Source organism: Aquarana catesbeiana, linkage group LG03 (assembly GCF_042186555.1).
Source record: "Aquarana catesbeiana isolate 2022-GZ linkage group LG03, ASM4218655v1, whole genome shotgun sequence".
NCBI classification, from domain to species: domain Eukaryota; kingdom Metazoa; phylum Chordata; class Amphibia; order Anura; family Ranidae; genus Aquarana; species Aquarana catesbeiana.
Window position 1 is genome coordinate 315,945,891 of NC_133326.1, and position 13,868 is coordinate 315,959,758.

Genomic DNA, 13,868 nt, shown 5'->3' on the forward strand with positions numbered 1-13,868 from the left:
ATCCCTAGTAATTGCATATTACAAGGGGGGAAACGTTTGGGAAATAGTGATGTAGTAACAGATTGTGGCACCACAGAGTGTGCGAAGTGTACCTGTGTAGTTCCAATGAATGGCCCCCCAAATCATCACTGACTGTGGAAACTTCACACTAGACCTCATGCAACTTTGATTCTGTACCTCTGCACTCTTCCTCCAGAATCTGGGACCTTGATTTCCAAATGAAATGCAAAATTTTTCACAGTCCGTGATGATTTGGGGAGCCATGTCACCTGCTGGCATTGGTGCACTGTGTTTTATCAAGTCCAACATCAATGCAGCCCTCTACCAGGAAATTCTAGAGCACTCCATGCTTTCCTCTGCTGACCAGCTTTATGGAGATGCTGATTTTAATTTTCCAGCAGGACTTGGCACCTGCCCACACTGCCAAAAGTACCAATACCTGGTTTATTGATCATGGTATCAATGTGCTTGATTGGCCAGCAAACTCACCTGACCTAAACCCCACAAAGAATCTGTGGGGTATTGTCAAGAGGAAGATGAGAGACACCAGACCCAACAATGCAGATGAGCTGAAGGCCACTATCAAAGCAACCTGGGCTTCCATAACACCTCAGCAGCACCACAGGCTGATCGCCTCCATGCCACACTGCATTGATGCAGTATATGATGCAAAAGGAGCCCCAACCAAGTATTGAGTGCATACTATACTGTACATGGACATACTCTTCAGTAAGCCAACAATTCTGTATTAAAAATGTTTTTTCATTGGTCTTATGTAATATTCTAGTTTTCTGAGATACTGTATTTTGGGTTTTCACTAGCTGTAAGCCACAATTATCAAAATTATAAGAAAGAAAAGCTTGAAATGTATCTGTGTGTAAACCATCTATATAAAATATGAGATTTACTTTTTGAATTTAAATTACTGAGATAAATTAACTTTTTGAAGATATTTTAATATTATGAGATGCACCTGTACTTCTGCCAAAGAAAAAGGATTGCACTTCCACCAAAAGGTCTACTACTGATGTTCGAAAAGGCTTCTTTCATCCCTCCCAAGCTTCCAGTTCCAAATCTAAGAAAGGAACGTGCATGGCCCTCCAAACCAGCCAAAGCTTGTCACAAGGGTTTTTCCCAGTGGCAACCCCACTTCTCAGTGGACTCATGTTATGGGTTACCTGGACCTGACTTTAGACATGATTCAGAATCTTCCTACCTTGACAAACTTCTGCCCCGCCATTCTCGTACCCAAGTTCTTCAGGCCCAAACTAAGCCATTGATCTTTGCCTGTATAAGACCCCTTTCACGTTGCTAGCGTGGCCGCGTCAGTGGTAACGTGCCGCTAGTTTTAGCGGCGCTTTACCACTGATATAGCGGCGCTTTACCGCTGTTATAGCGGCACTTTTAACCCCGCTAGCGGCCTAGGAAAGGGTTAAGACTGCCTGCAAATAGCCACTGCCGAATCGCTTTGCAGGCATAACGGCAGAGCTGCCCACTGATTTCAATGGCAGGGGAGGTTTAGGAGTGGTGTATACAGCTCTCCCGCTCCGCCCCAGTGTGAAAGCACTCTGGCTTTCACACTTGGGTGACTTGAGAGGCGCTTTACAGGAGCTATTTTTAGCGTGAAAAAGCCTGAAAAGTGCCTTCAGTGTGAAAGGGGTCTTAGAGTCTTGGATCTAACCGTTTACTCCTCCAAAGCTGTGCCACATGCTCAGTTTTAAGTCAACATTTTGACAGCGTGGGACAAACGGACTAAGTCCTTGGAAATGGGCGTAGATATTCTGGCGTCCAGATTCAATAAAAAGGGACCCTTTGAACTTTGCAGTGGATGCTCTGGTGACCCCAAGGAATCAGTTTAACCTGATTTGTGCCTTTTCTGCCCCTTCAGGTCCTACCTTGTCTGCTCCACTGTAGATGGTGGGAATTTAAGTGATTCTGATGACACTGAATTGGCCCAAGATGACTCGGACATCGTATAACTCCTGGCAGACCCTCCATGTGTCCAACTGGAGTGTTCGGATCTTCTGTCCCAAGGAACAGTGTTACATCCTGATTTTTTTTTTTTTGGGTGCTGGTTTTAGGGTATGGCAATTGAAGCCATAGTCTTGAGAGACGGATCATCCCTATACTCTGAAAGACTATGGAAAGTCTACCATTGCACCAGAACGGCCTGTTTTGCTTGGTACAATTTGAGGGGCTTTCATCCTACAAATTACCCAGTGGGATGTATTGGGTGCTTCCTCCAATCTGCTCTTAATCAGCATCTGGCTTTGAGTGCCATCTAAGGACCAATCCTGGTCTTGGCAGTTCAGTTTTATTTAAGAGACCCTAAGCCTCTCACTCTCTGCTTAAAGTAATATTAAAGTCTCATTTGTTATTTAAAAAAAAAAAAAAAATACATGTTATACTTAACTGCCCTAAACAAAAAAAGTTATACTTAACTGCTCTGTGCAGTGGTTTTGCACAGAGCAGCCCAGCTCTCCTCTTTTCGGGTCCCCCTGCTAGCACTCCTGGCCCCTCCCTCCTGCCGTGTGTCCCCATAGCAAGCAGCTTGCAATGGGGGCACCAGAGTCAAGCCGCTGCTTTGTGTGTCTATTCAGACATGGAGCCGCAGCTCAGCCTCGCCCCCTCTCTCTTCTCATTGGCTCACTGACTTTGACAGCTGCGGGAGCCAATGATGCCCGTTGCTGTCTCAGCCAAAGAGGGAAAGTCCCGTCCCTGGACAGCCAAGGCTCTTGTGCAACATCACTGAATCGAGCTGGGGCTCAGGCAAGTATTAGCGGGGCTGCTGCACAAATAAGGCTTTTTTATCCTAATGCATAGAATGCATTAAGATAACAAAACCTGCCTTTAGAACCACTTTAAAAGCGAAGTAAAGGATTTTTTTTTTGCAGTTTTATACTTGCCTAGGTGGATGTAGCATCGTTTCGATGCTGCAATCTGTCCCCCAGCACCCCTACACTGAGAACCGAGTGATCGAACACCGCCGATCGCTCGGTTTTCAGCGCTCCATGAGCAGAGAGTTGAAAACTGTCAGTCACAGCTCTCTGCTCTTCTCCCTCCTCGCTCACTGGAGCGCTGAGCTGTGGAGGGGGCAGAGCAAGCGTCAGTCCAGGCACCTGACAGATCCAGACTCCGTGGTCGGGTTGACGCGGTACCTGGACTGACATTGGTGAAGTCAGCAGAGAGCGGATTTCAGTCCGCTCTCAGCTGAAAACGGGTCACAGGAGTACAAAACGGATTGCACTCCTGTGATCCATAGGAGAAGTACAGCCAAACAAGCTTTGGCTATATTTCTCCTTTTAAGGACATTGTTCAGGATGTTGCACGCATATTTCCCATATGTTTTCTTGATTCTTTACCCTGGGCTTCTTGGCTCTTCAGAAACTGCCTTTTGAACCTATTAGAATATATTCCCTTGTCTAACCTCACTTGCAAGGTGACCTTCCTTCTTGTTGCTATCAGGCATCTATTTCTCAAATTTGCAAGGCTGCCACCTGGACTTCTGTACATACATTTTTTAAGTTTCAGCAGGTGGATGTTCAGGCCTCTGCTCAGTTTCAGTAATAAGGTACTATAAGCTGCTCTGTCTGTTGAGCCTTTCTTAACATGTTTGTTATGTGGGCCTGTTGCTTTTCTTTGTTGTGTTGCCCACTGCTAAGTTGGACTGCTTTCAGATGTACAACTAAGAAGAAAAGATTTTGAGTTACCAGTATTGACAGCAGATGGCCGCAACACGTCTAAAAAAAAAGTTGTGAAAGGGCAACATTAAGGTGGCAAAGTACAAACCCATTTCCAAGAGTTGGGATGTTTGGGCCATGTTTACCATGGTGTAGCATCCCCTCTCCTTTTAACAACACTCTGTAAACCTCTTTGAACCGAGGAGACCAGTTGCTGGAGTTTTGATAGGGGAATGTTGTCCCAGTTCAATGGGTGGTTTCAAAGGTGTACAAAATAGAGCTTAAAACTTTAATCCCTCACTGCTTTCTTCTCTCAAATCAACCAAAAACTTCCCAAAGACAGTCAGATTTCAAGAACACCTTGAACCATCTCTTGTCCCAGGGAATAGTTGTGCTAGTACCTCCAAGAGACAGATTCAAAGGATTTTATTCAAACCTGTTTACGACACCACGCCTTACAGGGGTATTTGTCCTATTCTGTGGACTTAAAATCCCTCAACAAATACCTTCCAGGTCAAAAATGTCACATGGTTGGTAATCGCCTCTTTGAGACAAGAGAAATACATGGCAGCTGTAATTGTCCAGGATGCCTATCTACATGTTCCCATCTAGCTGCCTCATCAGTGCTTTTTGTGCTTCACAGTGGCAGACAATCACTTCCAGTTTGTTGCACTGAATTTTGGCCTATCTTCTGCTCCCAGAGTATTCACAAAGATCTTAGTACATCTTCTTGCCCTTCTCAGAACTCAGCACACCCAGTTCACAGGCTACCTAGACAGCCTTCTCCCGTAGGACCTTCCCATCCAGCTATCGTCAAACATCCACAGGACAGTTCAGATGCTTTATGCTTTGGGTTGGGGGATCAATTTCAACAACTCTCTTCTCCAGCCTTCCTATTGCTTGGAATACTTAGGTCCAGGCCTGGACACATCTCAAGCAAAGGTTTTCCTTCCAGAAAAGAAAATTCTTTCTTTCATAGTGCACGCTTGAGACTTGAGATCAAAGTGACGTTCCACAATGAGGTTTTCCATAAGTATTCAAGGCCTCATAGTAGCCTCCCTCAAGGCTGTAACATTTACCAATTTCATTCAAGAGCTCTCCAACACAACAACCTGTCAACCTGTAACAGACATGATTCTTCTCTCGATCTACCCATGCTCCTGTCCAGCCAAGCAGGAGGAAAACTATTCTAATTCCACAAAATTGGATTAATAGATCTGGTACACAGACATACTTATCTGTAATACCTGATAATATCTGTAATTATAACATAATTAGACTAACCCCCTATTCCATCCTGCTTCACACTCTGTGAGTTTAATGGGATGGCTGTTGAAGATCAGGTCTCAAAGGTAGAGAGATCTCTGAGTTTATTCCCATCTTGCTAAAAGCAAGCAAAGCCACTTTTGGGAAAGATCTGCCATAGAACCTGGATATCCTTCTTTGCCTTGTGTGAACAGAGGCACTTCAATCAATAGATTAATCTGTGCCTCACATTCTGGCCTTCATACAATCGGTACTTGGCCTTAAGCGCTCTGAAAAGACAGGTCTCGGCCTCACCTGTTTCCTTTCATAGAACTCTGGTTTTACTCGCCCTTATATAACCTTTTCTTCAAAGCTTGAAGCACACTTTGCTTCCTTGAGATCCAAACTTGATTCTCTCTGTCCTGCAAAAACTACCATCTGAACCCATAAGGGAGATTCTCCTGCAAAGTAGCCTTTTTGGTTGCTATCACTGTAAGATGTGTCTCTGAGTTGGTGGACCTCTCCTGTAAGGAGCTGTTCCTCATACTCCACACAGAAAATGTTGCCTTACACCCAAGACCATATTTTCTTCCTAAAGTGAGATCGGTCTTCAACCTCAGTGAGGACATAGAACTATCATCCTTCTGCCTTGTTCCTAAGCATCTTAAAAAAGAAGTATGGGAAATAAAAAACACAAAAAAAAAAAAAAACACAATTCTTCTCACGTAGGTGAATGCAACATCGGTCTAATGTTGCACCTGTCCCCTGCTACTTCAAAGACTGAGAACCAAGCAATCAAAAAAAAGCTGATTTCTCAGTCTTCAGTGAGCAGAGAGCCGGTGACTGTCACTCACTGGCCCTCTGCTCTGCCCTTCCAGTGTTCACTGGAGCGCCGGGCTGTGCAGTGGAAGGGAGCGGCTGGCTCTGGCTCTCAGCAGCGCGCTGAGAGGCTGAGCCAGCTGCCGTTCCAGGTATCTGGATGAATCCTGACATTTAAGTTGGAATCACTTCAGAGCCTAGACCAGCTGAGTGACATCAGCCGACAGTCCACAGAAGAAGTAGGGCCAAAAGAGCTTAAGACCCCATATCTCCTTTAAGGAAATCTCTCTTCATCCCCTGGATGTAGTCAGACCCATTAGAGTATACCTCGAGGCTAAACCATTGATCATACAGATAGATTCCCTATTTGTTCACAGGACCTCATAAGGGACACCCTAGTTCCAAGTACACCATTACAAGATTACTGAAGCTTACACTCTAAAGGACAAATCTCTTCCTGTGCTTTTACATGCCCATTAAACCAGATCAGAGGGCATTTCCTAGGCATTTGGACACCAGGCCTCAGTAGCTCAGCTGTGTAAGGCCACCACCTGGTCCTCTGGTTATACCTTCTCAAGGTTCTACCAGGTGGATGGCCATTCCTCTGAGGATGCTGCTTTTGGCTGCATGGTTTATGCAGTAGCACTGTAAATTTGGATCCTGACCCTTGCGGTTTGTCCTCTTGGCACAGTTCTGTTTGCCTAGTTGTAGTCCACCCTTTTCATTCATTGCTTGAACACGTCTTGGGGTTTATGAATACTTTGCTTGTGTCCTGTACTGTACAATTAAGAGACATTTTGACCTACCCGTAAATTCCATATCTTGGAGTACAGTACAGGACTAGTTTTGTGGCAAGCAATGCAGAGTGACCTAGGAGTTGGGGTAGAGTTATAGGGGAGGCTTCCGGGGGACATGTCCTCAAACCCTTTGTCAGTGTCCAGTTACCTGAACTACGAGCCTATATTCTAGGGCAGGGGTCTCCGAACTATGGCCCTCCAGTTGTTTAGGAACTACAATTCCCATCATGCCTAGTCATATCTGTGAATGACAGAGTTCTACAACGCCTCATGGGATGTGTGGTTTTGCAACAGCTGGAGGGCCGTAGTTTGGAGATCCCTGTTCTAGGGTCTATGAATGCTTTGACTGTGGACTGTACTCCAGGATATGGAATTTACAGGTAAGTCCTAATTCTGACTTTTTTTTTTTTCTACTTATTAGATGTGACAAGACTGTTTTGATCAAAATGTATCAAATAAGAGAAGTTTACTATTAGGGTTTACAAACACTTTAAAGGCTCATTCACATCGATTACCTTGTGTTGCTCTGGAACAATCCATCTCCAGGTTTGAGAATGGGGCAGTTTTCACTGTAGTGGACTGCAAAACACTACACTTTAACAATCTTGGGTCTTTTTGAATCATAGCTTTCAACACAAAATAAAGCCTATAATAAGATTTAGAGTACTAAATGTGTTTCTTTTCAAACTAGATTTTGCACAGCTGCTGGAGATAAAACGTTAAGAATATTCACATCTGACTTTCATGAAGAGAATAAGTGCCAGGTAAGACTCAGACTTTTTAAGTTTCCAAGCAGTTGCTGTTGCCATTAAAACCTGTGTCTATATGAAACGCTAAACATGTAACAAAGTAGGCACATTAATCAACAGGTGATACCTCCCTTTTAGGGGTTGCAGAGCTTTACATGATTGACTGTAAATTTTTGTTGTTGAGCCATGTAATCTATCAAAAACACCCAACTGCACCATGTTTAAAAGAGAAGTTGAGTATTTTCTTTTTCAAGAACCATACTTACCTAGGTGGATGCAGCATCTTTCTCCCGCTGGCTCTAAGACTGTGAACTGAGCAATCGAAGACTGCTGATTGCTTGATTCTTGGAGCCCTGTGAGCAGAGAGCTGATGACTGTCAGAGGACGGGAGCGGCTGGCTCAGGCTCTCAGCGGCTTGCTGAGAGGCTTAGCCAGGTGCCGGGGTTGTGGGTGGATCCCGACCATATTGTTGCGATCTTCCCCCAGCCTGGACTGACTCTGTGATGTCAGTCGACAGAACAAATTGCGCTCCTGTGATCCACAGGAGAAATACAGCCAAGCAAGCTTTGGCTGTACTTCTCCTTTAAATCCTGGGTGAAAGTTGCATGACTCTTGTTGGAAAACCTAGCTAATGTCCTTCATTTTATCCTCATATTCAATGAAGTGTATACAGTATGTTTGTTTTTTTTAAAAAGACAGTGCTCTGTAACACTCTTAAGTAGAAATTTAGCATTAAGAGTGTGTTCGCAGCATGTACGTTGCTTTAATAAAATAACAACTGTAAACTCATTTAAAGTGGTTCTAAACTCTTACACACAAAACTTTTTACCTACAGGTAAGCCTTTAATAAGGCTTACCTGTAGGTACTAGAAATAACTCCTAAACCTGCACGGTTTAGGAGACATTTACCATATATGGTTGCGCCAACATCATCAGCGCATGCGCACTAAAGAAAGGGCACGATCGTGCCGTTTCTATAGGGCCCATGCCATGACCGTCGGCTCCCACGCGCACACGCGGGAGTGATGTCACGCGATTAATGCTAGTCACAGAGCCGGAGTCCACGGCCCTGGAAGGAAGAGGGGTGAAGATGGACGCGGCCACCAGCGGGGACATTGCGGGCTTCGTTTGCAGGTAAGTGCTACATAATGGGCTAGTATGCGATGCATACTAGCCCATTATGCTTTTACTTTGCAGGGAAATAAAGAGGACGTAAAATTCATCAGGGTTTACTTCCTCTTTAAAGGATAAGTTCACCTTTGGGAATATATTAATGTTACATGTTCCACAACCCTAAGTGAAAATGTCCAAATTAGGCACAAAGTGTCAATATTTTGTGTGGCCACCATTATTTTCCAGCACTGCCTTAACCCCCTTGGGCATGGAGTTCACCAGAGCTTGACAGGTTGCCACTGGAGTCCTCTTCCACTCCTCCATGACGACATCACGGAGCTGGTGTATGTTGGAGACCTTGCACTCCTCCACCTACCGTTTGAGGATGCCCCACAGATGATCAATATGGTTTAGGGCTGGAGACATGATTGGCAAGTCCATCACCTTTACCTTCAGCTTCTTTAGCAAGGCAGTGGTCGTCTTGCAGGTGTGTTTGGGGTCATTATCATGTTGCAATACTGCCCTGCCTCCCAGTCTCCGAAGGGAGGGGATCATGTTCTGCTTCAGTATTTCACAGTACATGTTGGCATTCATGGTTCCGTCAATGAACTGTAGCTCCCCAGTGTCGGCAGCACTCATGCAGCCCCAGGACCATGACACTCCCATCCCCATGCTTGACTGTAGGCAAGACACACTTGTCTTTGGACTCCTCACCTGGTTGCTGCCACACACGCTTTACACCATCTAAACCAGATAAGTTTATCTTGGTCTCATCGGACCACAGGACATGGTTCTAGTAATCCAAGTCCTTAGTCTGGTTGTCTTCAGCAAACTGTTTGCGGGCTTTCTTGTACATCATTTTTAGAAGAGGCTTCCCTCTGGGATGACAGCCGTGCAGACCAATTTGATGCAATGTGCGGCGTATGGTCTAAGCACTGACCCCCCCCCCATCCCTCTGCAGCAATGCTGGCAGCACTCATACGTCTATTTTCCAAAGACAACCTCTGGATATGACGCTGAGCACGTGCACTCAACTTCTTTGGTTGACCATGGCGAGGCCTGTTCTGAGTGGAACCTGTCCCGTTAAACCGCTGTATGGTCTTGGCCACCGTGCTGCAGCTCAGTTTCACGGTCTTGCCAATCCTCTTATAGCCTAGGCCATCTTTATGTAGAGCAACAATTCCTTTTTTCAGATCCTCAGAGAGTTCTTTGCCATGAGATGCCACATTGAACTTCCAGTGACCAGTATGAGAGAGTAAGAGCGATGACACCAAATTTAACGCACCTGCTCCCCATTCACACTTGAGACCTTGTAACATTAACGAGTCACATGACAGTGGGGAGGGAAAATGGCTATTTGGGCTCAATTTGGACATTTTTAGTTGGGGGTGTACTCACTTTTGTTGCCAGCAGTTTAGACATTAATGGCTGTGTGTTGAGTTATTTTGAGGGGACAGTAAATTTACACTGTTATACAAGCTGTACACTCACTACTTTACATTGTAGCAAAGTGTAATTTCTTCAGTGTTGTCACATAAAAAGATATACCGTATTTATCGGCGTATAACACGCACTTTTTTCCCCTTAAAATCAGGGGAAAGTCGCAGGTGCGTGTTATACGCCGATCCCCTGCGATCCCGAGCTGTCACAATTTTAAAATCGCCGACCGCGATTTGAAGATGGCGCCGCCGGCGCCGAAATACACCGAGCCGGTCCTCGGCTCTTTCCGGCGGCTCTCGTTTACTTTCGGCTCCACTCGTAGTCCCGAGCGGAGCTATCCGAACCTTCTCGGCTAGGTTCGGATAGCTCCGCTCGGGACTGCGAGTGGAGCCGAAAGTGAACGAGAGCCGCCGGAAAGAGCCGAGGACCGGCTCGGTGTATTTCGGCGCCGGCGGCGCCATTTTCAAATCGCGGTCGGCGATTTTAAAGCTCAGGACAGGGGATCAAAGGCTGCACTGGGAAAGGCTGCACTGGGAAAGGCTGCACTGAGAAGGCTGCACTGACAAGGCTGCACTGACAAGGCTGCACTGACAAGGCTGCACTGACAAGGCTGCACTGACAAGGCTGCACTGACAAGGCTGCACTGACAAGGCTGCACTGACATGGCTGCACTAACAAGGCTGCACTGACATGGCTGCACTGACATGGCTGCACTAACAAGGCTGCACTGACATGGCTGCACTGACATGGCTGCAATGATGGGCATTTAAATGTAAGTTTTTTTTTCCTTAAAATTCCCTCCTAAATTGGGGTGCGTGTTATACGCCGGTACGTGTTATACGCCGATAAATACGGTAATATAATATTTACAAAAATGTGAGGGGTGTACTCACTTTTGTGAGATACTGTAGCTCTGTAAATCTCGGGATCTGTTGATTGCTGATGCAGTGCTTTCCAGGCTCCAAATGTACATTTATTTTATTTTTTGTTTTTTAAGTGAGCTTTTCCTTTTAATAAATGCAAAAAACAAAGCTGACAACGCAAACTGTAATAATCCTTAGCAACCAATCACATTATTTAAATGAAGTCAGACCACTATAAGATGCATTATGACTGGTTACTGTCGACATCTGTACATTGAACATTGTAATGTGCTTTCTTGCTACTGAATGAGCTATCTAGTGTATATAACAAATTCCCATTAGCCACATGATTTGTACTATTTCATACAATTTTAGAAAAAATCTTCATATTTTTTTATGTGCACTTTTCTATTTGAAAGATCATAGATGGTCACTCTGGCTACATCAATGATGTAGTTTTCTGTTCTTGTGAAGGAAATGATATTGCAAGTGTCAGTGATGACCACACATGCAGGTAAGACATTTGAGTCCAAAATGTTGTGCTGTTTAATGAGATTTTGGAACTCCTGACCTAGATAGAATCCTGGAAACCGCAGAATGAATTGTTTTTTTTTTTTTTTACTTGCCCCTTTCTTTTCTAATACCTTTGACTTACTGTGATTTTTTTTTTCCCATATACTTGCTCAATACTAGGAATGAGCTAATGTGAAATTACAGAACAGTACAAATTAACTATAAATGTGACATTAAAAAAAAAAAAAAAAAGTTACTGTTGCTAAATGACCGATTCCCAGCCTGCTGGTTTTTGTAAACTGGGGATCCTAGGTGACATCATGGAGCGAATAAGTAAAATCAATCAATAAAAAAATTTATACAAATATGAAAGTGCAATACTCAGACTTCACGGGAACAACTCTATGATAATGTCCAACTACAAATGATGAATGATAAAGTGCAAGATTGAATAAGATTTCATCAACGTGCAAAAATGGTAATCACATCACAATAATCTCTCTCAAGGTGCAAAACAGTCTTAGAACATATAGAACGTGCAAAAAATGCTCCAAAGTGGTAGTAGTGCAATAATAATGTCCAATAGGAAAACATCCAAGTAAAAAGTTCATAGAAAAAAGTGAATGTGATTGAACACGTGACTTCATCAAAGGGTAATCTTTACCCTTTGATGAAGTCACTTGTTCAGTGACGCAACGTGTCAGGGAGGAGCCGGGTGTCGTCAGTTCCGGTCGCGGCCGAGACAGGAAGTTCCCTTTGTTTGCACGCTGTTTCGAGTGTTCCTGAACTGTAAAGCCCTGTACACACGGTCGGACATTGATCGGACATTCCGACAACAAGATCCATGGATTTTTTACGACGGATGTTGGCTCAAACTTGTCTTGCATACACACGGTCACACAAAGTTGTCGGAAAATCCGATCGTTCTGAACGTGGTGACGTAAAACACGTACGTCGGGACTATAAACGGGGCAGTAGCCAATAGCTTTCGTCTCTTAATTTATTCTGAGCATGCGTGGCACTTTTTGCGTTGGATTTGTGTACACGCGATCAGAATTTCCGACAACGGATTTTGTTGGCCCCCACCCGTCTCCCTACATTGCAGGGTGGAAGCGACGTCAAAACGTCACTTCCGCCCATAGCTCTTAAAAGGACATTTTTTATTTTTTTTTTTGTATTTTAGTGTAAATGTGTGGCACACGTGAGGTCCTGTCATGCTTTTTTTCTATTACAAGGGATGGTTACATTCCTTGTAATAGGAATAAAAGTGACACTTTTTTTTTTTTTCTTTTTTTTAAACAATGTAAAAAAAAAAAGTAAAATAAGAAAAAAAAAACATTTTTTTAACGCACCCCGTCATGTCACGCTCGCGTGCAGAAGCGAACACATACGTGAGTAGCACCCGCATATGAAAACATTGTTCAAACCACACATGAGGTATCACCGCGATCGTTAGAGCGAGAGCAATAATTCTAGCTCTAGACTTCCTCTGTAACTCAAAACATGCAATCTGTAGAATTTTTTAAATGTCGCCTATGGAGATTTTTAAGGGTGAAAGTTTGTCGCCATTCCATGAGCGGGCGAAATTTTGAAGCATGACATGTTGGGTATCAATTTACTCGGCATAATATTATCTTTCACAATATTAAAAAAAAATTGGGCTAACTTAACTGTTGTCTTATTTTTTTAATGCAAAAAAATTTTTTTTCAAAAAAGTGCGCTTGTAAGACTGCTACGCAAATAAGGTGTGACAGAAAGTATTGCATCGACCACCATTTTATTCTCTAGGGTGTTTTTTAGTTTTATATATAATGTTTGGGGGTTCTAAGTAAATTTCTAGCAAACAAAATGATTTTAAATTTTAAACACCAAATCTCAGAAAGAGGCTCGGTCCTTAAGTGGTTAACATTTAAAATTTCTGTTGTATATAATCAAGAACTAAAACCTACACATGGGTTTATTGAGTTACATTTTCCTCCAATTCAAATCAGCACATTGTCAGCATTTGCTTCTAAAATGTTTCTGTGCAGTGATGGCTTAAATCTTGGGAAAGCATTATGACATTGGCGAGAAACCAGAAAGCATTGCCAACTATATTAAAAACTAAGTACTCTCTAAAAGAACACCAAGAGCGTTTGCAAAAGGTCAACTTGTTCTCATTCTGCACAACTCCAAATGCATCATTTCTCTTGTAAAGGGTAGTTTTTACAGCCAAGACTTTCATCCATTAATTTAGGAAAAACAGACATGTTTTTTTATACATAAATTATTATATCAAAACTTATACTATGGTTCTTTCATATGATCTTCAAGGTAAAGTTTTGCTATTGCCTGCCATAGCCTGGCAGAAATCAGGTTGGTTGTATGGTAAATAGTGGTAAGGCTTGTTCCTGCTTTTTTTTTTTTTTTTAACAAATATCTGGAGCTCAGGGCAGATCTCTAAATTTGCCTGGATAATGTCATACATTCATTATAATGTCATGGATTATGGCAGTGGTCATCAACCCTGTCCTCAGGGCCCACTAACAGGCCAGGTTTTATGTATTACCTTGGGGAGATGCAGACTAGAATACTTCAATCACTGAGTAGCAAATGATAACACCTGTGATGTATTTCAGTTATCTTGCAAACCTGGCCTGTTAGTGGGCC

General features: G+C 43.5%; 1 protein-coding gene across 2 annotated transcripts in view; it reads left to right on the plus strand.

Annotated features, from left to right (window-relative positions):
• NUP37 (nucleoporin 37) overlaps nt 1–13,868 on the plus strand; it is a 94,707-nt gene that overhangs the window by 64,501 nt on the left and 16,338 nt on the right. The window contains exons 4-5 of one of the 2 annotated variants that reach the window (XM_073620318.1): nt 7,233–7,305; nt 11,126–11,220. In XM_073620318.1, coding sequence (XP_073476419.1) covers nt 7,233–7,305; nt 11,126–11,220 — 168 coding nt within the window. The remainder of the gene's footprint in view (nt 1–7,232; nt 7,306–11,125; nt 11,221–13,868) is intronic. The other variant, XM_073620319.1, reaches the window with a different exon arrangement.